General features: G+C 40.2%; 3 protein-coding genes across 3 annotated transcripts in view; 2 read left to right on the forward strand and 1 right to left on the reverse strand.

Annotated features, from left to right (window-relative positions):
• Nucleotides 1-194: 194 nt before the first annotated feature.
• Nucleotides 195-3,163, forward strand: naa20 (N-alpha-acetyltransferase 20, NatB catalytic subunit). Its single transcript, XM_041958310.1, has 6 exons — nt 195-268; nt 833-857; nt 1,130-1,220; nt 1,417-1,552; nt 1,629-1,774; nt 2,777-3,163. The coding sequence occupies exons 1-6, from the start codon at nt 216-218 to the stop codon at nt 2,860-2,862; spliced, it is 537 nt and encodes a 178-aa protein (XP_041814244.1). The 5' UTR covers nt 195-215; the 3' UTR covers nt 2,863-3,163.
• crnkl1 (crooked neck pre-mRNA splicing factor 1) lies at nt 2,275-11,141 on the reverse strand. The gene is made up of 14 exons (XM_041958309.1): nt 10,987-11,141; nt 10,118-10,270; nt 9,683-9,774; nt 9,094-9,252; nt 8,083-8,249; nt 7,772-7,950; nt 7,373-7,543; nt 6,597-6,788; nt 6,185-6,244; nt 5,915-5,995; nt 5,441-5,680; nt 5,054-5,155; nt 4,637-4,885; nt 2,275-3,640 (listed from the first exon to the last, which is right to left on the reverse strand). The coding sequence occupies exons 1-14, from the start codon at nt 11,032-11,034 to the stop codon at nt 3,251-3,253; spliced, it is 2,283 nt and encodes a 760-aa protein (XP_041814243.1). The 5' UTR covers nt 11,035-11,141; the 3' UTR covers nt 2,275-3,250.
• A 356-nt stretch (nt 11,142-11,497) lies between these two features.
• cfap61 (cilia and flagella associated protein 61) overlaps nt 11,498-26,496 on the forward strand; it is a 34,933-nt gene continuing 19,934 nt past the window's right edge. The window contains exons 1-15 of the mRNA XM_041959204.1: nt 11,498-11,640; nt 12,088-12,238; nt 12,472-12,548; nt 12,908-12,975; nt 13,062-13,182; nt 13,930-14,056; nt 15,371-15,520; nt 15,783-15,865; nt 16,785-16,824; nt 17,156-17,292; nt 17,395-17,521; nt 18,236-18,313; nt 19,347-19,553; nt 21,173-21,301; nt 26,128-26,255. Of these exons, the coding sequence (XP_041815138.1) occupies nt 11,498-11,640; nt 12,088-12,238; nt 12,472-12,548; nt 12,908-12,975; nt 13,062-13,182; nt 13,930-14,056; nt 15,371-15,520; nt 15,783-15,865; nt 16,785-16,824; nt 17,156-17,292; nt 17,395-17,521; nt 18,236-18,313; nt 19,347-19,553; nt 21,173-21,301; nt 26,128-26,255 (1,766 nt within the window). The remainder of the gene's footprint in view (nt 11,641-12,087; nt 12,239-12,471; nt 12,549-12,907; nt 12,976-13,061; nt 13,183-13,929; nt 14,057-15,370; nt 15,521-15,782; nt 15,866-16,784; nt 16,825-17,155; nt 17,293-17,394; nt 17,522-18,235; nt 18,314-19,346; nt 19,554-21,172; nt 21,302-26,127; nt 26,256-26,496) is intronic.

A 26,496-nucleotide genomic window follows, 5' to 3' on the forward strand; every position in this document is an offset into this window, starting at 1 on the left:
ATACCTTTTTAAAATGCAACGTAAAAATACTCAGAACAGGCCAAACACATATAAAAACACATTACACAAATGATAGTATTTGTTCCCAACATTGTTTTCTAAATGTAGTACCTCCGTTTCAGCAGGGGGCGCTACACTTTTTCTTTTTGCCTTTTAAAATGAGCCGATGTCTCTTTTCCTCTATGAGGTGAAAGGACACAGAGCACCAAGTCAAGATGACAACATTAAGACCGTTTACCTGCGATGATTTATTTAAATTCAACAACATGTGAGTGAAATCTTGTCAATTTTACCGTATGTGTTACATTCAGGAACCTGTTATCTTATGTTTATGTGGCAGACTTATCCGCACATCCTGTGTTTGGTGTCCAGCAGCATTAGCAGGCTAACCAGTATGAACACAGATGGATTTTGCTGGAAAGAATACTGTCCCAAACTCCTTTTAAAAAAATAGAGAATATAGTAGTCCCATCTCTTTTTTGTAAAAAGCATACTTATTCATGCTTGACTGAAACACTCTATGAATCGTTAGCATCCTCTGGAAAAATCGGCACTAATTTGGTTAGTCAACGTTTTGTCGTTTTAGTAAAAAATATAATCTTTGCCTGTTTACCCAGCTAGATAGCTAAGCTAGCATCTGGCATGGCTAGGTGAACAAGCTAGGACGTTAGCGAACAGTTCAGACAAGTTGTTTAAATGTTTACGGCAGTGTTCGTGAATAACGTTACATAAGGGAAGATTAAATTATTCGATTGTGTTTGGTTTGTTTGTGTCTTCATACAAGTCTTCACTGAGTAAACATGAACCCTGATGTTTTTGTTTTGTCCAACAGCAACCTGGACCCCTTGACAGAAACTGTATCCTTCATTTTACGATGAAAGTCAGATCCTAGCTAACATTAGTTTGTCATTTCATATGTAGTTCATTTTCATATTGTGAATATATTATAAATCTCCCATCTTTCTATCTCTTGGTCTGGTGTATGCCAGACTTTACAATCATAATTTACAATCAGTTGTTTAATAATTGCATCTATTGTTGAGCTGCATTGAGTTACACGGATTGGTGTTTCTAATATTACTGTTTTTATGTCATAAGTATGTAGTTTTCTTTGACCTTTGACCTTCAGTATGGGATCCCTTTCTACCTCCAGTACCTGGCTCACTGGCCGGAGTACTTTATTGTTGCTGAGGCTCCTGGTGGTGAACTGATGGGCTACAGTAAGTTCTTCTAAATTTTAATATTTTAATGTTTAAGATGGTTGAGTGGTCAGGGCGATTGTTCTTTACAATGACAAGTTCATGTTGTTAATCCTACAGAACAGCCACACAGTTCTCTTCACCACCATATTCCTGTGTTCTTGTTTGGTAAAATAAACCCTCCGTAAAGCTCATGTGACTCGTTGTTTGTTGACAGTCATGGGGAAGGCGGAGGGATCTGTGGCTCGGGAGGAGTGGCACGGTCACGTCACCGCTCTGTCTGTCGCCCCTGAGTTCAGAAGACTCGGCCTCGCAGCCAAACTCATGGAGATGTTAGAGGAAATCTCAGAGAGGTTTGTACCATCACACAGCACACAGCCCATACTGGACAGTCATCACGGAGGAGTTTAATGTTGTATTGTGTTGTAGGAAGGGCGGATTCTTCGTGGATCTCTTTGTGCGAGTCTCCAACCAAGTTGCGGTGAACATGTATAAACGTCTGGGCTACAGCGTCTACAGGACAGTGATCGAGTATTACTCAGCCAGCAACGGAGAACCAGATGAAGACGCATACGGTGAGAGGAGAAACTGAAACCAGATAATTAGGGGGGAAAATACAGGATTTTTAATAAAGGTTTTCTGTGAAAGGTGGATTTTTCAAAAAAATCTAACTGATCCCTAGAAGGAAAACTTGAAGGACCAATACTAGTGTTTTTGAGCCATTTTTAAATCATCAGTTTTCAAATTAATTTCAGTACACTGCAACTATCAGCCTGCTTGATTTGGTTCAAACACTGAGCTCAGTGACCTCTGAGTGATAATGTCGCTGAAAGTTTTGGAAAGTCTGTGCCACTGTGGTGTGTTCAGGTGCTGGTGTGAAGGCTCGACACTTGAGAGTTCTCTCCCCAACACCCAAAACCTTAACTGTTCAAACTGAAACCCAAAGGACCAAAAACTAATTAAATATAATGATCATGAATAGGATCATGTGACCATTAAAAAAAGCTGCTGTAGGGCTGCAGACACACAACAAGCGATGTTTATATCTTGGAGGCCAAATGTTCAGCATTTAATGGGTTAGTTCACTCAAATCATTAAAAACATTTCTCACTTCCCTTTTGTGGCATATTTATTTGCAGAGGTTTCAAGGTGTCAGTCTTAGATTTCTGCTGACTTAATACGATGGAGGTCAATGGAATTGTTTGTGCTACTTGACACATAAAACTGTTGACATCATTCTCTGGATTATAACGGTCATTTTTCTGCAAAGGCAAATTTGCTGTTGAGGTTTCTTTTTAATTTTCAGAGCTTTGCGCAGCACAGACATTTTCTTCACCTTCACTGTATTTGGGCTTCAGCAGAAGTTTCAGAAAACCTGACAAAGCATGGATCCATACTGCTGGAGGCACATTAATATTTTACTGTATTTGATGAACTGACCCTTTTAATGACTTTCATGTGTCACACTATAAACAAACTCTGTGCTGCCTGTCTTTACAACACTGGGCAGCAGAGGGCGCTGTTCCTCCAATAGCTGAGACTGGTTTTAAAACCATTTCTGTTTCTTCTTCCTGCAGATATGAGGAAAGCTCTGTCCAGAGACACAGAGAAGAAGTCGATCATCCCGCTGCCACATCCTGTCCGACCAGAAGACATTGAATAACAGTAGACTGTGGCTCTCTGCATCCTGATAATCACATGTGAATTCTACGCAACTACAGGTCCTGCTCAGTTACATTGTACATAATTAAACTGTCAGAGGCTTCTTACCGTCTCTCAGTGATTAGTCAGAGAGCCACCGATTGTACAAATTCCAGTTTCCTATCCTGTAAATTCTAAATTAACATTTCACTGAGAAATAAGACAACAGGCGAGTTTGAATTGATGTACGTATAATGGCATAGTGACAAAGAAAACATGGTCGTACAATAAAGACTGCTCATGAGATGCTTTTGTTTTTGTTAGAAAAGTATCAGTAGAAAATTAAGTCCACGATGAACGTCGCTCCCCTCGTGTTCCTCAGCGGGGAAACTTTCCTGCAAAACGTGAATCTAATCTTTTTCGTCATCTCCGCTCCTGCTTTCTTTTGCCTCCTTCTCTCCATCATCTTCGTCATTACTGTCACTCTCGCTGCTGCTGCTGCTGCTGCTGCTGCTGCTGCTGCTACTGCTACTGCTACTGTCTTCATCGTCTCGATCGTCGTACGTCTTCTGTTCTGCTTCGGCCGCCGTGTTTCCCTCGGAGTCGTTTTCAGGCAGTTTTTCAGGAGGGGCTGCAGGGTCGGAGGACAGCGGTGTCGTCTCTTCGACTTCTGGAACCTCCTTGTCCACTACCTGCTGCCTCTTCCACATCTTTGCCATGGCCAGCAGTTTGAGGTTGGGCTGGTTGGCAGCATCCTCTGGGAAGATGTAGTCGTAGTACTCCTCCCAACCTGCATCCGACTGAAAGAATCAGGAGAAGAGATTGTGATTAATGTCTGTGACTGACTGCAGCTCAGGGTTATTCTGATTACTGATTCATCTCATTTTTATCTAATAAGTCAATGTGACTAAAATGTAAAAACTGTGAAAAAAATTAGAAATTAGAAAAAACCAGGGAGACACTCAGTTTACCCTGACCCAGGATATAAAAACACTGAAAAGCAGTAAATTCATTTTTGAGAAGCTTTAACCAGATAAGTTTTTTTCTTTGCTAAAAGAAATTGACTGTAACTTGATTTAACTTGAATATTTAGTGCAGTTTTATAAAATCCAATTTGATGGCAGGGCGTTATAGAACAGCTTTGCCAAAATATTCTAAAATCTTTATCTGTTCTATTTGTTTTCCATCAGATTAATGCAAGGCAAACATTTCATATTTACACATTCTGTTCAGAAAACTTTTGTTGACTTGCTCATGAAATAGATCAGTTTCTACAGATTTATTGATTTGACCTTCGTACTGTCCTCATAGATAAAACACATACACTATCTTTGAGATGAATTTTCAAGGTTATTTTAAAAAAACAGAACAGTAAATCTTAGATTTAAATAAAAAAAAAAGAACTGGTTAAAGTAAATCAAATTAAATAATCAAAAATGATTCGAGGTTTCTCAAAATCACATCAATATTATTTTAGATTTAAACTAAGTTGTGCTAAAGATTAACTGAGCTGAGTCTAAGATACCAGAGCCCTTCTCAAATTAAAGACCAAAAGTTGTTTAAATGTCATCATAGTGGTTAAATGAGGAAGAGCAGAAGTTGAAGTTTAAACATGAAGTTTTAGCTACTCGAGCTGCAAACTCTCATCAACAGCCAATCAGTGAATTAAAAACTGAAGTTACGATTATTCATTTTAATTGTAACCTCTCAACTATTTATTGACTGAAAAGGTGGAACCGTAGAACGATGGACACTATGACACCACAGCTGTTCACCAGTTGACATCCAGTTCTTACCCCGTCCTCGGCCGTCAGCTTCCTCCTCTTCTTCACCTTCTCTGGCAGCAGCTTCCTGACTCTCTCCATCGTGCTGTCGGAGCCGAACTCCTTCTCAAAGTCGCTCCAGGACTCGAGCAGCATCAGCCGCTCCTCCTTCTCCTCGCAGCTCCTCAGGCTCTTGTTGGCCTCCTCGAAGATCTGCCGGCACTTCTGCAGCCTGTCGGGGCTGTCGATGGACAGCTCGAACTTGGCGTAGCTGATCCAAACCTGCAAGGGAGGAGGAGGATGAGTAACGGTTTGGTTGGTGGAGAATATAAATCACAGATCAATCAATCAGATTTCCACATTGATTGTAAAACCTCGGCGTCTGAATTCCAGTTCTTTCCAGGTTTGGAAAGCATTTTTTCCAGGTGAAAGCCACGATGCAGTTCTCACCTTGACGTGCTGAGTGCGCTGCAGCAGCCTTTTGTAAAGGTTTCTGGTGTTTCCAAACTCCTCCTGCTCAATCTCAAAGTCAATGTAGGACTTCCACAGCACCTGAATAGATAACAGATACAGAATGAAAGTGACTAAATGCATTTCGGCCATGAAGCAAAGATACTGAAGGAGAGATAAAATAACACTGTTACACTGGCAATCCTGTCGTGTTGATTTTTTACTTTATTCTGATTCCATACATATCAAAAAGTCTTTTCAGCCACCAAAGAGAAAACTGATGAGAAGGAACAGAAATGATAATAGAAAAATAGAAACACAGTATTAATTTATTTCATATTCCCTCACCCTGAAAAATGGTTGGATGAACAAATCTGTAATAAATACCTCCGGCATGTCCAGTCGTGGCTGTCCGATGGCGAGCTCGAAGATGCCGCGGGCTCTGTCCGTGTCTCCCAGGATCGTCTCCAGCTCGGCGAACTTGATCCAGGTGGTGCAGTTCTCCGGGCTGAACTCCAGGTATTTCTCGTACAGCTTCCTGCAGCGGTCGAACTCACGCAGCTGCAGCTCCAGCTCGATGTAGCCCTTCAGCAGTTTGTTCTTCGGGCATTTACCGATGGCTGTACCCTGAGAGGAGAAACAATGGCGATCGCAGATCAGGCTGAGTTCATCTGCAGAAAGTTTCCTGTTTCTGGCTTTTAGTCAGTAGATGTTTTGGTGATGATTGAGAACCTGTGACCACGTCTTCGACTAGAAAGTTATGTTCAACTTCATTTCTTGTTTGCTCTGCTCTCTGGGTCGATCTAAATATATATTATTTTATATATTTTTTGAAAGCTCGTCAGTTCTGGTGAATCTTACCATGATCCTTCTGGCTCCCTGCAGGTTCTTCTGCCGGATCTCAAACTGAGCACAGAGCAGCCAAATCTTAGCAAATGTGAACTGAAATGAAAACATGACATACGATTATCACAACCTTGTAAAAACAGTTCCAGACTTTAACTCTTAGATCAACTATATCAGCATTCTGTTTTAGTACAGAGACACTAGTGGTGTCTTTATTATAAGGAAGAGACACAACAGAACTTCAGGATTGATTATAAGAACATGTAGAACAGGAATCTAAAGTACCTTTTTATGTGGCATGAGGTCCAGACAGGCTTGGTACACCTGCCTTGTTCTCTCAGGATCCTGACAGAAAGTAAAAACGTATTATTAACAATCATTGCTTTCCTGTTGGATCAGTGTTACAGGACAACTGTGGTTATGCAACAACTCGCTCTCAGCCTGACAGCAAGCCTGCCCCAGACCAGGTTAGTTTCCCATCATAAGTTTCCATAGTAACTGAGCTCAAACTATGGAATTTGCTTTATGGAACCAATTTCCTCCAATTGAAAAAGAGTCAGACAGTCTTGGCTTATTTGGTAAACTCGCTTTATCGAACAGGTGTCTGGTCAGTTAAGTGGTAGCAGTAGTAATAATAATACACAATAATACACATCTCTTGAATTAAAATGACGGCTGATGATGACGATGAACTGACCTTGACCTCCAGCTCTTCATACAAAGCGTAGTTGATCCACAGGTAGATGTATCGCTTCCAGTGTCTCTTCTCCTGGATGGGGGGTATGTTGGCGATGGCTCTCTCATAAACCTCTCTCACTGTGTCGGGGTCGGCGTCGTTCTCCACCAGGCGGAGGTAATCAAACCACGCGTCGTAGTTGTGCGGGTTCGCCTGACAGAAGCAGAAAAACATCAGTGACGAGGACAGGATGTGACTTTTTCCATCTGTTGGTCACACAGACCGATCCTTCACTGCAGAGCTTCAACACAAAGGTATGTTTGAATAGAAAAAGACCTCTGAATGGTCGCTGGTAGATTAACTGAACAGCCATCAGTGGCCATTTTTAAATTCATTTGCAACCATGCTTTCTGCTTCAATTCCTCACTTTCTCAGCACTTTCGTTCATATACTCATTTCTGATATTTGTGAGGAAACAACACTGCACACTAATCACAGACTCGGGTTGGAATAAGTCCTAAAAACACACTATAAGATTTTATCTTAAAACAGGACATCAGACATCGTCTCTTTTTGTCTGATTATTAAAATTGCTTAAAGAACATAAGATTTATGGAATGAATAACAGAATAAATGACAATGCAAAGTAAACCTAAAGGAATCTGTGCCACTCAGTAGATTACTATTGAAAACAACCCATGATATAACTAAGTAAAATATTGTATATATTCTTGTGAATCTGAGATAAAGAGCAGGTTTTTATGGGAAAGCTAGTTGCTAGTTTCCACTGTAAATACCTTGACTTCCTCCTCATACTGGAACCTTCGTTTGCTGACGATGACGTCCTCAATTCCCCTCCGGTCCCCAAACTTCTTCTCGAACATGGTGTAGTACTTGAAGAGCTCCTGTGCCTGGTGTTTAGGGATTCTGTCCAAAGCATACTTATAGATCACCCGAACGCGTTCAAACTGTAAAGGAAAAAACATTTCATACAACCATTCAACACGGTTTGATAAGAAGCAATGACAGCCAAGCACAGCTCACAAGCTAGTGCCACAATCTAAGGACGAAGATATCAATGTTTTAATAACCCTCCAGCATAACAAGAAACTAAAGGCTAACCAAGGCTCTCTGAATCTGATCTGAATTCACAGTCTCTTACAGGTTGGTTTTGTTCTGTACTGGGCTGCACAAACCTCTTTCTGCGTCTCCTCAAACTTAGCAAAGGCCACAAAGAGGTTTTCTTCTACGTGTTCCTCTCCGAAGAACTCCACCGCCCTCTCGTACACCTTTCTGCTGTGAGCGATGTAGCCATGCTTCTCTTCAAAACGAGCATACTTGATCCAGTTCTTCACTTCAGGGTGAACCATGACGAGTACAGTGGAGTTAAGGTGTTTTTACATGACAAAGATCCAAAGCTTACAAAATACAAAGACTGTCACAGATGTCATCCAGTGACCGTTTAATACTCACAAAACAACACATGAAAACCCCAACGAAAGGATATATCGCTCGTAAATGGTGCGGGCTTTGTCCACTTCCTTGTAGCGCAGCTCAAAGTTGATGTAGGAGTGCCAGGCCTGCTCATCAGGCTCCCACTCCATCCAGCGCTCAAACACCTGCCGGCAGCCGGCGACGTTCCCCAGCATCTCCTCCATGTAGGTGTACTTGTACCTTTTACAGGACAGAGGGTCAAATGAAAATAAAGCAGAGGTAGATATTTGGATCGCCATGTCAAAAAGTAAAAGTTGGCTACAAACACACATCAAAGATTTGCAATCTGCACTTATAGTGATATACATTTATCAAGCTTTCAAAGTTTCAAACACAGGTTCTAAATAGATTCAAGCATCCTGATTCCCGTGTTTTCCAATGTAAGCATCAAATCAGCTGTTTCCTAGCAACGGAATCCAATTAGAACAACAATTTAAGCACTCATTCCTCCAACTCTTTCTTTCTGTAAATATGAAATGAAGCAGAAACATTTAGCTATAAGCTGTGATTTATGGGCTTGTACATTACAATATTTCCCATCTTAAACAAAGGCACTTTCAGCCCACTCAGCATAATTGATGATGATTAGTTGCTTTATCAAAAATACTACTATACATAGTTTCTTTAAACACATTGGAGAAAAGTGAAGTAAGCTAAACAAACAGAAATGCTGTTTTCTTATCTTATTTACAAACCAAAAGTGAACTGACACATTTCTCTGATGTTCATCTTTTTCTTGCTGAACGCTGCTGTTTATACGTAAGAGGCTTTAATAAATATTTCCACTTTTTTTAAGCAAAAAGGCAGCTTTCAAATATATTTTTGTTAATTCTACTTGGTTCAGATTGGAAGCACCTTTTCTCCTGCCCTTTAAATGGATACCTGACTTTACACACTGAATCACCAAAATTCAACTTCAAAAACACTGTTTTTTTTCTCCTTAATGAAATATATTTCTCACATAAACCTGCCTTTACCACCAGAAGCCAAAGCAAACACTGCAGTACATTCATGTCAATCGTACCAGAACTGGTTGACTCGTGGGAGGATGGTGATGGCTCTGTCCCAGATGTTGCGGGCATGGTTCACCTGGCGGCTCTTCATCTCCATCTCGGCATACTTCAGCCACAGAGTGATGTTGCGGTGATCGACGTCCAGTGCACGCTCGTATATAGAACGAGCCCTGAAACCAGAGGAAGCAGCTATGAGGTTAAAACCATTAGGCAGTGACTGTTAAGGATTCTGTTCTAACAACAACAAAAAAAAAACAGGCCAAATTCACCTGTAATATAAAAATGAAAAGACTGTTTTTATTTGTATTTTATTTTGTTATTTTTCAAAAATACTGACAACAACAGGAAAAAGGCTCAGTGTGAAACTGTGGTACAAAAGGTTACAAATGCAGGTTAGAAATGTCATTAGATATTGTTATTAAAAAGCTCCTCCCTGTCATAATGCACTTGACAAAGATCTTAAATGTTTGGAGTCACCAATGCAAACATTTTTTTTTTTTATATATTATATAAGTGGGAATTCTAGGACAGTGGAAAAAAAAGTCTGATTCACTGCAAGCTTCTGTAGGAAAAAATATTAAATGAATACAGGCACAATACCTCTGGATCTCCTTCAGGCTTTCTTCCCATTGTGCGTATTTTATCCAGTTACTGATGACAGTGCGATTCTTTCTGATGTTGTCCTCAAACCCCTGAAAGAAAAGGCAGACCATAGTTTGATGAGAAGTCAAATTTCTGCCTTTGTTCCTGTTAAACAATGATTCAGTCATGTTTCATGAAAGCAATATCATGTGTATTTCAGCGAGCACAAGTCTTAGAATTCAAGTATAATCATGTGATCTTGGGGCTCACAAATTTTAATTAATTATAAGTTTCACTGGACAAGTAATGCTGTTAAAATGTGTCTAGAAGATCATTTCGTTAAAGTCAAGTACGAATTGGAAAATCTGAGCTGTTTTGGTCAAATTTTGCACTTCTGCAAACTGAAATACTGTAGGTTCATATCAAAACAGAAAATGAGAGGCAAGCACATACCTTCCTCTTCTTAAGTTTGTAATCGTTCAGCTCCTCCTCATCAGTGATCTTCTGTTTCGGTGGTGGCGGCAGAAGTTCAAGCTCCCTCTCTTTGGCTTCTCTCAGCAGCTGCTCAGCTGTGATCTGAACTTCTGCAGGAGCTTTATTTTTCACCTGAAACACAAGAAGAAGTCATTTAACATGTTGCTCCATTCATTAACATAATGTTCCATCAGTTGTGTTGTAGGTAGGAAGGTACTGTTGGTATACAGTAAACAACCCTATTCAACTACTGCAGTAATCCATATTACGGAGAGAACGACTCAACTAAGTAAAAAGAAAGGATCGTCCAGCTATACTTTAAAATATGAAGGTCAATCAATATGCAAAATTTCAAGAACTTTAAATGCATCACTAAGTACAGTCGCAATGACAATCAAACGCTTTGATGGAGGGCCAAGACCAAGAGTTCCCTCTGCTGCAGAGGATAAGTTCATTACAGTCACCAGCCTAAGTAATCAACAATTAACCGCACCTCAGATTAGAGCCCACATAAATGTTTAACTGAGTTCAAAAAGCAGACAAATCTAAACAAAAACCAAAGCGCAGTAAGGTAGACAACGGCTAATCACGTTACATGCCTCAAATAGCTTAGATGGGAAGTCAGGTTAGCTGTTATTCGGGAACATGTGGTTTCCATCAGCCTCACACTATAATAACCATTTAGTGTATATTCTTCTACAAGATCTGAACTTGGCTAAAGCCAAACATAAGCGCTATCTGGCGGAAACTCGAGAAGTTTGCCGTATTACATTTTGAGTGTACCGCCATCTGTTAGCATTAGCTTAGCCGAAGTAAGCTCATCGTTCTTATACCGAGTTTCGTTTTACCTTCGCCACTTTCGGTATCCGCTGTTTGCCTGCCGCAGTGGAAGCCATTTTGATGGCAGGTTAATCCCAAAGTTACCAAGCTTTCTTAAAATATTTCGACAGAAACAAAACAACAACAGGTAAGGAAACGTTTCGTTCGGATCCACTGCGAGCCACCATGACAGTACCCAGAATGCCTTGCGAGTTCCCATTAACCCCTGGTGCAGCGTTCTGTTACTATGGTTACAGAGTTTATGATAGCTAGCTAAGACCACGGCGAAAAGTTGCAGTTTTTATGGAGCCTATAAGTGCCTATAATTTAATTTCTAATTTCACGGAATAGATAGTTTGCCAATAAAACTAACGCTGTAGTTTATTCGAAGAAAATCTGTTATAGGTAAGTGAGTCACAGTTCAGTGCGGTTTTCATTTTTTTAATTAATGTCAGCTTACGTCGTAAATTGTTGCTCCTGTTGTTAGTACAATGGCTGAAATGATACTGTACCGTTTTATTAGAATCGGTGCAGGTGAAGATGAGGATTTTAACTTCACCCAGTGGTCAAGAGGAAAGTGTGACCGTCAGAAGAAGTGAATCGGCGGATGCTCAGGGGATTGACAGCCTCATTAGCCCCTCAGTTCTGGCGGTTTTTGGAAGGGTCAATGTAATTCACCTTCTGTAAGAAAGAACATTTCTTTTTAAGTGTTTAAAGCATACAGTACACACAGTAGTTAACAATTTTTGTGTTCAGAGGCACACAGAGCAAGTACCTGACAGACATTATTTAGAAATACACAGTATACACATTTCTACTGCACTTTCTGATTAGATGGCAATCTATCTCGCCATACTGGTTCTTACTTATGTGCAATGTCTATAAAGTTTAATCTAATAATCGTATAAATTTGATGATTATTAATATATACAAAATTATGGTCATTTGCTCCACCTATCTGCACTCTTAGTTCACTGATCATCAAAACGGTGTATTTAACAATATTTTAGTGAATCTTGCCTTGCGAGTAATCATAATAATGATGATCATGTCATCAAGTAAGTGTTACATTGTCATCTTAACATTATCCTCTGGTTCTTGTTTCCTCTCTGGTTCCCTGGATCATCCAGAGAGAAAGCTAATCTGGCTGTGACTCTGGCCAATGAAAAGGATGACATTCTGGCCCACGCTTCCTTCTTTGATCACCCGGTTGGAGACTTGGTGGATCAGACTCACTGGGAACGTTTCATGCAGAAACACTTCAGTGCTGAAAAATGCACAGTCTGTATCAGTCTTAAATTCTTTCTGCAAAGAGCTGCTGCTGTAGAGTTATTTTTCATTATACAGGATCACATCAATCTTTGGTTCTAGCAGAACTAATCTGGCTGTATTCTTACACTTAGACTTTTCACTATTTAAAGTTGAAGTAAAGTTGCTTCTTAGATTTGATGAAATGAAATTGAACTGACACCTGCACTGGAGAGAACTAAAGCTGAATTTTCTTCCCTCTGCAGCCTTTGAACACACTCTTCCTCCACCTTTTTGTGGCACAGCCGAATTTTGCCACGGCAAGTGTAAAGGAAATAATGAGGTATGAAAAAATAACGGCATATGCACTTTTTTAAAAGCTAAATAAAACTGGTGCAATTTGCAGTATTCCTATCTTGAATATTCACCTTCCGGATTTCAGTTTCAATCAGTTCAATGGTGTTATTCCATAAGAAATCATCTGAAGCATAAAATATAGCCTTGTATGTACATTTGATGTTTCGTGTGGTACAGTGATTATAGACAACTGGACTGTAAAAAAATGAACATAGCTCTGTCATGGTTCAACTCCCATAAGCCATAAATATTAAAAACAGTTGTTACTCTAACTTGCTTTGGTTAAGAGGTTTATGCAACGTCTGCCAAATTATAATGCCCTTGTTGTTATGCTTCTCTTTGCAGGGCGGTCTTTAATGCAGTCGCAGAGCTTGAATATATCTGCCTGGTCAGCCCAAACATTGGTGGTTTAGGTGAAGAACTGCTTCAAAGTCATTGTTAAGTTCATCAGTTATTCATAAGAAGAGACTTGTGAGTCTTGTGACTGCTGTTTGTGCAGAGCCAGCACTGGATGAGATGTTTGTGCCGCTGCAGCGCCTGACTGACCCCGGGCCTCAGTGCTTAGCTTTCATCTGCAACAGACAAGAGCACTGTGCAAGGCTTGATATCCGCCCAGCCAGGTGATTTCAGTTTCCTCTTAACTAACCTAAAATTGTGTATAGCATATAGTGCATATTCATATAATGCAATGAAAAGGGTGTGGAGATCATGGTGGTGGACATGCATGTGAACATTTTCCTTCAACTTCAGCATGCCATGAGCTGGCTAGAATGTCTTTAAGAGTCAAATACTGTGATAATTTAATTTAGTAGAGGCACACAATGTGACAATAGTGAAATTACAGCAGGATTCAAAGGATATGAATCTTCATCACATACAATCTAGATGTATTGTGCTGTTACTGGGCAAAGTTAAAGCTGCATTCATTGATTTTTTTTGGCCATTTGGAGGCAGAATAGCTCCCAGCAAGCACACAAACCCATACACCACCAGAAGACATGGAGTAACATTACCATCCTATAGGAGTTCTGCTCGAGTCCACCTGATGAGTAAAAGTCCACTCTCCTTTTAGCACTGGTTTGGTCTCCACCAACTCCTGATAAGAACATCTTTCTTCCTCTTTAGCTGTTAAATGTCCTTTTTTCATCAGCTACTATTTTTGTTTAGTCACTAGTCACTATTTTTCACTTGGTTGCTGCTGCTGTTGGAAATGAGGTTGATGAGAGGCTGAACCATTCATGAAATGTGCTGTAAAACCAAAACTATGATATAAAAGAGTCATTTCATTCATGTATTATAAAAATATATATATATATTGATTGGTGAAGCTTTAAGGTGTCAGCTACTCCTCTTTTTGCACATTACAGGGTTGAAGATCATGACGACATCATGCGCATATTTGTAGAGCAAAACCAACTACTGTCAGACCAGCCATACTTCCTGGCAAAGCTCATTGAGGCACAGAATGAGGAAAATCACGCTGCTGTTTGTGAGGTTTGTTCCAACTTTCAGACTTTTCTCATGTAAAGGAGCAGAATTATGTTTATTAGTTTCAGGTTCATTTTTGACCTTAGCTGAACGGTTTTGAAAAGTCATCAAATGAAGCTATTAAAGGGAGAAAATTTACTGTAGCTCATCCGTCCTTGGTTGTTTGATCTTATGTTAGTCATTTCAAATCCACTGCTCCAGTCTGAAAGTAATGTAATAGCAACTCACTGATGATGCTTTGACTGTCTGTCAGAGACCCTGCCGGGGTCTGTTCCCTCGGGACCTGGAAGACGACAGATCTTCTCTCCCCTCCCCGCCAGTCGGGCTGACATGTGTTCATGGCAGCATATGGCAGATACGAGCTGATACTTGGCCAAGACATGCTCTCACTGAACATATTGTGTCCAGACATCTGAAGCATTTTGGGCTTTTTGTCTGAATATGTTCAGCACTCGGAGAACAAACCGTCAAACATTGCCCCAGAGGATTGGCCTGTTTACTCTGGTGAATGCCTTAAACTTTTTGTGAAGCTACAGAATTTCATTTGAATATTTTATTATTTTGTTATCTTGTTTTATATCAATCGTGATGTCAGTCAAAACTCAGAACAACATGACAATGAGTATCAGTTTCAAGAAGCCCCATTTCAAATAACGAAAATCGAGAATTGGGAATGAAATTTTTAAGATTTTTTTCTAAAACAGTATTTATAGATGACAAATATATATATATATATATATATATATATATATATATATATATATATATATATATATTGTACAGTTCAAGGTCCATGCAATAGCTGTTCTTGTGCTCTCAGTAATCTTTATCCGCCCATGGAATTTGCTTAGTTTAAGGCAACATGGAGGAAAAGTCCTCAAAGTGCTCAGAAAAAATGGAAATTTGAGCTACAATTCTGTGACCACTTAGCAAACTCCACCTGCTGAGGAAGCTTATGTGATAAGACTGAAAGCTCCAGGACGCCTAGTACATGGACTGAGAGGTGAGACTGTTCTGTCGACTATTTCTGTTTAGTCTCTACTAAACCAAAAAGTAGTCCGCACTTCCCAGACATCACTTGTCAGTCAAAGAGTGTCGGTGATGCTGTGATACCTTCTTTTCTGTGTTTGTGCTATTGCTGCTCATGCTAATTACCAAGTTCTTCTTCTGCTGTTTATCTTACTGTGCTGGTAAAAAAAACTGCTACCAGACAGCACATGCTTAAAACATTGTGATAAGCTCCATTAACTGGTAGAAGGCTGCTGCGTTGCAGAGGGAAATATAAGCATGACTATATGTATTTGTGTTCCTCTTCTACAGAGTGACGGAGTCGCCGTTGGCTTCATGAGCGTCACTTCTGATGTTGATTTAAAACGTCTGTGCAGCTTCGAGTTGAGTGAGTTTGATGATTTGTACAAACAAATAAAACCTGATGAACCTGCTGCTCAGCCTGACTCAAGGGAAGATGAAGTGGAACCCAGAAGCATCCAAACCTCAGATTCACAGCAGGTAATGTAACTGCACATCTGCACAGGTGTTGGTCAGATTGATAAAGACATGATGAAATTTACAGTCACAAGAAGGAAGCATTTCAGTGGTGTCTCCCTGCTAAAATGAGCTAATTAAGTCATGATTATTGCATAAACAAGTGCAAATGTTACACTGTCCAGTAGTACAGCAGTTCTACTTTGTGGTATGTTTGTTGTTATTGTCACTGTCATCTCAGCAGGAGGAGACACAGTCGACTGGAGCAGGAGAAAAATCCAACGCTTTCTGCATTCAGTTCTTCACTATTGACAGGAGTTATGAAATGAGGTGGGTCAGGATGAGGTCTGGGTGAGGGTATTAATGAGTGAGCTTTCAGTGTATTTGAAAAAGAGAAATCTGAAAAAAGAGTAAGTGTTGAGAGACGGACAAACAAATTGCTAGGTTTTGACTTTTCATGGGATTCATTGACAGTAAGAAAAATATAGAAAGTACTTAAATAGCATGAAAAATGTTTTCTGCAGGCTTGAACTTATATGTTGTAATGAACTCAAATGCTAAAATTCATACTATATATGTCTATTTATATGTGTGTGTGTATATATATATGTTTGTGTATATGTATGTGTGTGTTTTTATGTATATGTATACACACTCGTATATACGTATATGTATTTGATATCTGATATTTAACATTTATACAAGATATATAGCATAACAGTGAAAGAAGATAATCAGTGACATCTGCTGCAAATGACTCACTGTACTCACTTCTATAACTCACAAAAATCAGAAGTCTGATTCCACAAGTCAGTTAAGAAAATGCAAATATATCTTAAAAAGTATTCCAGATTTTTTTACTTCAGTATTTTCTCACTTAGAAGTACATTTTTGAAGAGGTGCTGATGGCAGCTGTCCAGAGTTACATTAGTCATATGCTGTGTTAAAGCAGGGAGAGTGACTGTTAGTTGGCTCCCGCTGAGCTCCTCTCACCACCTCCTTACCTCCCAGCTGTTACTGAGTGTGAAGTCGAGTCGCTTCCTGCCGAGAGTGAGCATGTTATTAATGAGAGCTGCGCTTAAAGTGACAGCGAGATAGAGCTGAAGGCGAGAAGTTGAGGTGGAAGCAGCAGCCAGATTGGTCGGCCAGTTGTTCCACCGCAGTGATAACTAGCTTTGGAAAGCTCTGCTGGCACAGACATATTTTCATTTAACTTCTTCTTCCTCCTCTTCTTCTTCTCCTCTTCCAGATCAGTGGACTTTATTCCATATGTATTCAAACTTTTCCCTGTGAGTATCATCTTTGTTTACGAGCTACACGAATGGACAACAGTAACTAAGTCAAAAATCTCTGTATCTCAACAATGAGATGAGATGAACACTTCTGTCTCCCTGGAATATTAATTCCGTAAGTGCAATATGTGTGCCGGGAAAAGAAATAAGTCCCAGTATGTAATTGTATACACTGGATTCCTTACACACCAGGAGGGATTTTAAAGTTATTGAATAGACACGACATTGATTTCCAGGGTTTGGAAATAAAGAAAGTGTAAGATCTTTTTTTTTTAAATAAAATATTGCGCCAATCTGCTCAGTAAAGTGTCTTGTGTCTGTCTGTCAGGACCTGGACTTCTGCATCATCACTGTACCGACGCTGTCCCCTGAGTTCCCGTTGCTGCAGAGCTTCATCAGGGTGCCGCGCTGTTCCACCAGCTCGCTGCCCCATGAACTCTACGTCTTCCACCGCACCGGGCTCAGGTGGGTCATCCGCACACACTGGTGGCTCCACCTGTAAATGAAAATTATGCGTACAGACCAGTGTTCCTCTCAGTTTGTGGTCATTGTGTGGTCTTGCCGCAGGAGTATGGAGGTGAGGCCGGCTGTGGCTGCAGACCGTCCGGCTGTTTCTAACCTGGTGAAGGGTCTGAGTCTGAACGAGTCCCTGCTACAGGACCTGGACTGCTTCTATGAGGCCTGTAGAGACCCGGTCAGTCAGCTAATCTTGCATACTACTGGAGCCAGCCTAATATCGTATGTGTGTGAGCTCACAGAAGTATGGTTTATAAACTGCAGCGTAGGGAGCAGACCCCAGCAGGGTCTCTGACAGACAGTCAAAGCATCATCAGGTGTATTATCACCCTGGGTTTTGCCTCTCAGGCTACAGGCTGCACTACGGTGGAGCTCAGGGTCTTTTGTAGCCTGAACAGGAATACTACAGACATGCATCTTCATGCATAAAATTTGTATTCAGTATTATTCAATATATCCCTCGAAACAGAAGCTGGGCAGTAATATGGTCAATTGTCAAGGTCACTCATTTTAAGCATAAACAGTAAATACAGAAACTATCAAGGTTTAAACTCTAACTGGGCCCCCTTTAACTTTTAAAATGAAATGATGATTATTTTGGGCAATCAAGTGTGACCTTAGCTGGTGATCATGATTGTCTTGGAATAACGAGGAATATCGCACGTATGCCAGGGAACAGATTGGTGAGAATTCAGTTGAACGGATTTTCCTCTCTGACTGACACCCCAGCTGTCACTGCTGCAGCTCCAAAACTGATAATTACTTTTCAAATGAGAATGCAGCCACTTCATGAGTATTCATGGCACGGGACTAATACAAGAATGTGCACTCAGCTCATACTCAGTTCAATACACACATGTAGATTTACACAGATTTTGTTTTGTTCTGTCAGGACGGGGTGCCGCTGCAGGCCTTCGTGGCCCAGGTGCACAGTCAGGTTGTGGGGATACTGATCATGAGAGACGAGCAGGTAAGAGCAGTTTACAAGCCACTGTCCTCAGATCAACCTGAAGAGATCGGCGGTTGTTTCTGGTTTCTGTTTCTAAGTAAAAATAAGTACTGAATTCCACTGAAAACTTTTTACTTTTAAGAGGGCACTTTTTTTTTCCACAATTAAAGACATTATCAAGATTTTGACTTGCATCATGGGAATTGTTGGATCCAGTGTTTTTGGAACTTGATCCATACTAGGGAATATAAATGTTCACCTAAAAACATATGACTATATAATCAGCATCTACTTTAGTGCTGAGAGTTATTTGACTGATCCAGAATAGCTGTGTGGTCGTTAAAGTGAACTGAAATCAATCTGTCAATCAACATTGACATTGACATTTCAGTCACTTATCAGTCAGAAATGCCAAACATTGTAATGATTTCTTGCTTTTCTCTGTTTTCTATCATTTGAAATTGAATATATTTGGGTTTTGTACCGTTGGTCAGACAAAAAAAGCAATTAGAAGATTGTGATGTTTTGACTATTTTCTGACATTTTATATTCTATTGCTTTTCTTGCTTATCAAAAATAATTAAAAGATCAATTGATAATAGAAATATATGTTAGTTTAAGCCCCGTTTTCCTCGGGGCTTTATTGAGGTTGTATTACACATTGACATGCATTGAATAATATGTGTATAAAGTATGGAAGACATCGAATATAAAGCTGACATATTTAGGATATTTGATTTTTTTTTTTTTTGGATCTGGACCAGAATTAAAGGGAAATATTTTAAACAAAAATGCACACTGTTTGTCTGCTCAGCATGAGTAGGACTGAAGAAAAGTCTGCTGCTGCGGTGAATTCTTTTTACTCTTCCTTTTTACTTTAATTAAAAAATGAAATAAATTAATTTGAAAAAAACTTGGACAGCTTGCTATGATGTGATCAAGATGTTTTTATCTTACAATCAACAGCAGATTGATTCCATGTCCAGGAAATGTTCCTCTTCTCTGGAGTTTATCTACAGAAAACTAATTTTATTATTTAATCTGTCTTTGTCAGGACATCGAGTACATTCGTGCCCACTACAACGTTGAGAAATTCATCTATTTCAGCCATCACCGCTACGAGGAGCACGCTCAGATGCGACACTTTGTCCTCAAATCCTCCTTCCAGTGCTTCACCAAACACTTGTTTAAGGAGGTCCTCCGGCTGGCTCACAAATCCTGCCTGTACCACAGAATCTACCCCCCCTACTACAGCCAAGAGGTGGGTGCACGGGGACCCTCAGGCCCTTACTGGCCCCTCATCACTGTGCCCCTTCCAGCCTCTGTGCATGTCTGCTCAGATACACATTGTCATTAGTGTAATGATCCTCCATTCATACACTGCAAAAAATATCCTCCATGACAAGTCATTCAAACTCAAACCCAGTGATGAGCTGATTTAATTGTTGACAGAAGTGGCAGTTTCACTTTTAAGGATTTTCTTAACATAGATGCCATGAATATAAAACAGTCAGGTGACTTCATCATAATCAAAATTCATTCAGGAAAACTGGTTACTGATTTTGGAAAACAGGAATTTGGCATTTCATTCATGATAGTGTGTCCAGACACTTTAACACTAGTGTTCACGGGCTAGGTTCTGTTCACAGAAAGCTGGAAAAAGTACAGTTATTGCCTGACTTCTTTATTTATGCAGCAGTAGTTTGTTTTGCTGTCCCCAGAAATATGTGTCTTGTAATACTGAACCGCATTTACCATTACTACCAACAACTGCAGTTGTCACCAAATCATCCAATCATGCCAATGCCTAGTCTTTACATTTGACTGATAAAAATAACAAACTTAACAAATATAAATCTGCAAAAACAAGTCATCAGTTAAGCCTGATAGAAAACGTGGTTTTTGTTTAGGTAAACATTTAAAGACATGTTCAAATCTACTCTTCTGTACTGTTGGACCACGCCTACGAGTCTTAATCTTACAATTTGCTTTAGATATCCTATATTAGTACATTATAATATAATATATTCTATATTGTAGTTTTGGCAATTATGTTAATTGTAGGTTATTTTATTTCTATATTATACTCACCAGCTTTCTGTAAGTGCTGCCACAGCTTCACAACAAAGTGAACATGTCATCACAAAACTCCAGAATACAGTTTGAAACAAGTCCAGTTAAGCTAAATTAGCAAGAGACTACCATATATTTATTTTATCATATGTTTACCATTGTTTGATGTAAAGCCTAAAGATGCCTGTCGGGCTCAACTTGTTTTTTTTTTTTTTTAAGTTAATTTTCCTTTCTTTTCCTTTTCCTGTGAACAAATCTGCAGGATCTCAGATATAGGTATATATGATGGAAACTGTCTCCTGTAGCTGTTTAGGCTGATCTGACAGATAGATTTGTTCTTGTAAAAATTCTGGAACTTTAAACAGGTTATTTTTTGCAGAGTGTGGCCCTCAGCAGGCTGCTGTCCCCGGGGTCGGGGCAGCAGGTGCCGTCAGCGCTGCCAGCTCCACCTCTCCACACCATAATAAGACATTTCCTCAACGTGTAGAGGCCTCCACTTCCTCTGCTAATTACCTTCCACAAACAAGCACCAGACTGGGAGATGATGATGTGCAAATAGAATAATGGCAGAAGATAACCAGAGAATTAGCTCTGATCAGGCAGTGGATGAAGCATTGGGTGATGTGTTCCAGGCAGCTCATATCACTGGTGTAAACCTTGCATCATCTAGCCTCTTCACCAGAGCTCATTATCACTCTGTCGCCTTCCAGTTGCCTCCAGAGCCCCCACACAGATGCTGTTTAACCTCTGAGGGGAGTTTTCTCTTTCTGAACTCACTGACATCGTGCCCTCTTCTTCTTCACCCAGAATTCCTGCATCCACCATCTGGATTTTGTCTTCAACTGTGCGGTCCCTGTCCGCCCGCGACGCCAGATCATCTACCCGCTGGAGGAGCTTGGCATCAACGCCCCTTCCAGGCAGCTCACCGAGGACCAGGTGGGCACTGCAGCAGCTGGCTGACAGGGAGCAGCCTGCCAGGGAATGTAGGTTAGCTGCTAACAGAGGAAGTACAATGTGACCACTAGACGGTGCTGTTTCAAAAGGGAAAAGCTCACAGAGACACAGACGGTGCTTCACTCTGAGCACATGTATAGAATGGAGAATCCAGTACAGAAAACACAGTATGATGGAATGAACAATGATATTTTATTTTCTATCTCACAAACAACAATTCCAAAGTTTTTTTGGCTGCCTCTGAAGAGCTTTTCTCAGCATTGGGGCACATTAACAGAGATATTATACATTTGAACTAAAACATTGCAAACTTCAGACACATCTTAGAAAATTGTTCAGTGTGCTCATTTAATTTAAAATACATCTATATTTCCTTACATGTGGCTACAAATGTATTCTTGTTGGCATTTGGAGCTGATGGCTCATTGCAAAGGGGTGAAGACTTATAGTCAGCCCTTATACAGTCTATGCTGTGTGGAGATGCAAGACAGATCTGTGGGGAAACTTAGAGGGGCAGAATGCAGAGGAATGAGCTGTTCTATTTCAGCGCCAGTGGCAATGCCATGGATTTATCACAGTGACCTGCCGATATTAAAGCAGCACTACTGCAGAAAGGCTATTTCAGAACCAAGGTCAGTGCCATGGATTTTACCAATAATTTGCTCAAAGCTCAGATAAAGGATAACAAAACAGGAAACCAAGGATAGAAGGCAAAGGAATACACAGTTTATCCTTCAGTGATGTTGGATGTCCGTACAGCCACACAGCCATAACCAAGCAGACACAGCAGTCAGCAACACAAACAGCACCAAACAACACAGATAACCACCATCTATGACAAGCCGATGTTATCACAAAATATGAATATGAAACAACTTACCAACATAAGTTTTTTTGCTTTGTTTTGTCCAGCAGCTGTCAGTTTGAATGACGTGTAGCCTGCATGAAATGTCCAAAAACTCCAACGTCTTCATCTTATTGCACCACCTTCCTCTCCTTCATCCTTGCACAACTTTCAGCCAATTGGTTCGTATCAATGTCAGTATTCCTCTCTGTGGAGATTGAGGTGAGGTTTAAGAATCTGGCCTCCTTCATTTATGACCAGAGAGTTTTTTAATTAACTTCTGCATTTGCACTGGTGACTGGTAGTGTTTTATAAATACGATATGAAATGCAGATGTTGCGAAATGGCCTCTCCATACAGGCACAGATGTCCTTCACAGACATAGAAATCAGAAAATGCATCCAATAAAATCCATATTTGGAAAATCTTTAGCATTAAACCGCTGACGTTTTACATATTGTGATGTGTGATCATTTGCACACTCACTGTGAAGAGTTCATGAGATACTTGAGACAAGATTTTTGTCATCATGAATTTGGCAGTTGGAGCTGTGTGGGAGCCCTTAAGGTGTCTGTGTCCTTCAACCAAAGTGCTTTCCGGAGAGACGAACATTGTCTGAAACCTACTCCCCCTCACACACCTGTGAGACATCAGAATTCAGAAAGCTGAGTCACACAGTTTTTTCCAAAACTGACTGAGAAGCACTCTCACTTTTTGCAGCAGCTGGTCAGGAGTGTGGAGGTGAGAGAGCAAGCTTCTCTCTCTGTTTTCTTATTCTCCACACAACTACTTCCATCACAAGTCTACAGTCATCATGTTTTGGTCATAAACACGTTTGTCGGGCATCTTGAACTCCTCACGTCTTCTCCTTTCCCAAACTTTATCAAAGCCTGTAGGATGTGAGGGAGCAACATTATGCAGTATGAGATCATCATCTAGCGTTAAAATGAATTAAGCCCTGCTCACTCAGGCTCAGAGAAAACTGGCCCCCAACAGACAACACTGAAGCTATGCAATGTAGAGAAAAACACACAGAAAAACATTTAACTGCACAAAGCAGCTCCTTTGATTTGTGATAATCTCAGCTCTGAATATTTTCTCTTCTTTTGTTAAAATTCTACCACTGAGTCCTGTGTTCGGTTGCGTGTCCTGCACTTCAAATATTTACCTCACATACAGCAGTTGTCTTTAGGCCCGAGGTGTCACTGTGTGCACTCACATGTTTATTTCCATTAAACCCCCCCCTCCTCACCTCGGGAACACGGCAGTCATGATTTCCAGGCTTCCGTGCAGATAAAAGCTTCGCCTCCGAGGATCGCCTCTGCCTCCTGAAGCCAACCTCGGGATGATTAATCAAATTTAGCGCTGTTCCCTCTGTGTACAGGATCGTTTTACACAGAGTCATAGTGTTTAGGGAAGGTGAGCCATCTCCAGCGTGATAAGAGCTGCTGCACCTGCTCCAATGCACATGCAGATGAGACAGGAGCTTTGTTCATCTGAATACCTCATCTGGTTAATTCCTGCAGTATTCACATGGATGCATGTTGGCATTTCATTTGCCTACATGCAAAAACAAACTGGGTTTTTTACATATAGTGTAATACACACTTTAAATAAATGTCAAAATACATCATCTGCATGACACACAGCTGAAAAGTCATTATTTATCTGATATGTTTTGTACATGTTGTTTTGATAAAAGTGTTTTCATGGATGATGCGGATACTAACATTTATATTTCTGACTGCTTCAATTGAGAACATTTCATTGTTGCATTTGGGAACAAACTACGTGGCCACAGTTGTTGAATTCTTCCAAAACTGACCAGAAATCTTAAAATTGAACTGTTGAATGTTTACAGTTTACTACAACATTTAATCTTTAGCTTCAGCTTGTAGCTAGTCACAAAAAAGAAGCTTCTTGGGAGTCAGTTTCTCTCTTTTCATTTTTCTTTATCTTTCTTTATTTTCTTGAAAAATCCGATATTTTTTTACATAGTTGTTTATATTTTGTTTTCATGACTCAACATGAAGAGTTTCGTGTTCACAAAATGAGTGGGACTTCCACAACCCTCCCAAGCAACTGCAGCGTCACTCTAATGACGCTCATCAGGCTAAAATATCTTTCCAAAGTGCCTCTTGAAACTCTCTTACTGACGTACTTTTGTACATAGTAGAATAAAACATGTTTTTCAGTTTTAATTAAAAACTGAAGAGTTCTGATGTGCACAGAGCCTTTAAAGTATTAGCTTTTGTTTTATTGCTACAATTAAAACTATTTGTAAGCTGTTTTTTCTGATGCGTGCACACTCACATTTAGGCCATCTTATAGATTAACCATATGCTCTTTTATTTCCCTGCTAATCAAACCCTGAGCCACGTCTCTAAGTATGTGACAGATGTCGGGCACACAGGCCCTCATGGAAATTATTTGAATTTTACACAAAGGTTAATTTCACCCTCGGGTTTCCCCCTTTTCACGTGATGCTGTTTTCATCCAACAAGATGCATTGTGGGGCCAATCTGCCTAATTATAGATGATGAAGGAGCCATTAGCTGCCTCAGATCACACGGCAAGGACCAGAGATGCTTGGCGGCAGAGGAATTGGGAAATTAGAACGCACTGTTCTACTAATTCCTGTGGGACTCTTTTGTAATTATTGTGGAAAAGTGTTCCTTAACTGTCAGGTCACACGTTTGATCCCTGTGTTTCTATCGCATTACAATCTGAAGCTGCACTCATAGAGCAAACACTTTTTTTTATTAATCCACCAATGGTAGACAGCAGGTTGAAAGTACAACAAGCACAAAGTAGGAATAAATACAAGTTGAATGAATGAATAAACACACAGCTCTCACAGGGTGATGGGACAATTACTCTGCTTATTCACCAGACAGAGTTTAGAGACAAGGAGTAAAGTGTAGACCAGGAGTAATACAACACAGGTCATATGTTATCAGGTAGCTCTGTGTTATGGGTTACTTTCACCATATCTTTCAAATCCTTTACAATCTCTTTCCACTCTCCTTTTTTTAGTGGTTCCCCACCATCTCTTCATTATTACTTTTACTCATCCTGAGTGTTAAATTCGGTTGGAATCTTACCTAAATATCAAGCGCCAAAACTATAACTCATCTCAAAACCCAGGTTTGAATTGAGTTATAGTTTTGTGTCACTATCTCTAGACAATAGGAATGGATTGCTGGATAATTCTGAAACAAGTGAAAGTGATCAGCGATTACATTTGCAAAAGGTTTCTTATTGGTGTTAAGGTAGTCTTTAAGCCTAGTTGATTAAACGTCAAACCATAACGTGTCTGGTTCATACAGGGGCGAGGACCTCTGTTGAATGCCACAACCCATCTTGCCCTCCACACATACTGTCATCACTCTACATCTCCACAAATAATACAACTATTTACAATACAAAAGTATACAAATGTCAAATTCACTCTAGAACAAACTTTTTGAAAGAGAAAAAAAGACTTGAGAGGTTTGAATTCCCTCTAGTCAACTGAGTGCTCCAGCTTATAAAACATAAAACGTTTAGTCTGTTGTGAAATATCTCAGCCTCAAGGTGTCGACTTTAGCTCCCCCAATTTCTGATGTTTTTTTGGAAAATCTGAATTTGCTAACCACCTGTAAAGGGTTTCGGTGTTTCATGTGGCACAAACTTCGCTTAAACATGACAGATAATGAAGGTTTTTCCCTGAAAGCTGGACTGCCTCTAAAGCAAAGTGCTTTAATGAAAGCTCGTTCTGCTTCATCCTGTGATGTTCAAGTGGGAAAAATTGGACACATAATTTTTTAATGCTTTTAGTGTATTAATTATTAAGGCTAAATGCTTTTGATGGATTATTTGATTTTCAGAATATGGCATTAGTCATTTTGGGAGTGACAAATGCCCTCCAACTTAGAGTGGAAACAGGGAATCTGACTGACTGCCTTCTCGCTGTTTGTCTCAGGTGCCCTTTGCTCTCAGCCTCATCAGCAGAAAGTTGACCATGGAGCCAAAGGTCACCATTAACGCCAGGATCGTGGTGGTGGGGGCGTCAGACACAGGTTTATCTTTCCTTGAGGTGCTTTGTTTCTGGTGAGTCTGCCTCTGAAGCTCTTAGGTGTCATTTTTCTCCCAGATGTGCAGTAAACTGATGCTTTGTCTTGCTCTTGCACTACATTTCCCAGAGTCCATCTGTGTAGCATTTGAGTTGCATCACAGACCGTTCAGAACAAGACAGAACACTTTCAAGTCATTTCCTATGTCTGTGAACATCAGCACAGATTATGACTGATCCTTTCATCCCATAGCCACAGCAATAAATCCGGAACCCATC

This window comes from Chelmon rostratus, chromosome 18 (assembly GCF_017976325.1).
Source record: "Chelmon rostratus isolate fCheRos1 chromosome 18, fCheRos1.pri, whole genome shotgun sequence".
Classification (NCBI taxonomy): Eukaryota; Metazoa; Chordata; class Actinopteri; order Chaetodontiformes; family Chaetodontidae; genus Chelmon; species Chelmon rostratus.

Excerpts from the sequence above, each read along its gene's own strand:
- naa20 (XM_041958310.1), top strand. The coding sequence starts at position 216 with ATGACAACATTAAGACCGTTTACCTGCGATGATTTATTTAAATTCAAC. Across the intron at positions 1,221-1,416 it reads TGGTGAACTGATGGGCTACA|TCATGGGGAAGGCGGAGGGA; the intron begins GTAAGTTCTTCT and ends GTTTGTTGACAG. Across the intron at positions 1,775-2,776 it reads ACCAGATGAAGACGCATACG|ATATGAGGAAAGCTCTGTCC; the intron begins GTGAGAGGAGAA and ends TTCTTCCTGCAG.
- crnkl1 (XM_041958309.1), bottom strand. The coding sequence starts at position 11,034 with ATGGCTTCCACTGCGGCAGGCAAACAGCGGATACCGAAAGTGGCGAAG. Across the intron at positions 7,951-8,082 it reads CCGCACCATTTACGAGCGAT|TCGTCATGGTTCACCCTGAA; the intron begins ATATCCTTTCGT and ends ACTCCACTGTAC. Across the intron at positions 3,641-4,636 it reads AGCTGACGGCCGAGGACGGG|TCGGATGCAGGTTGGGAGGA; the intron begins GTAAGAACTGGA and ends TGATTCTTTCAG.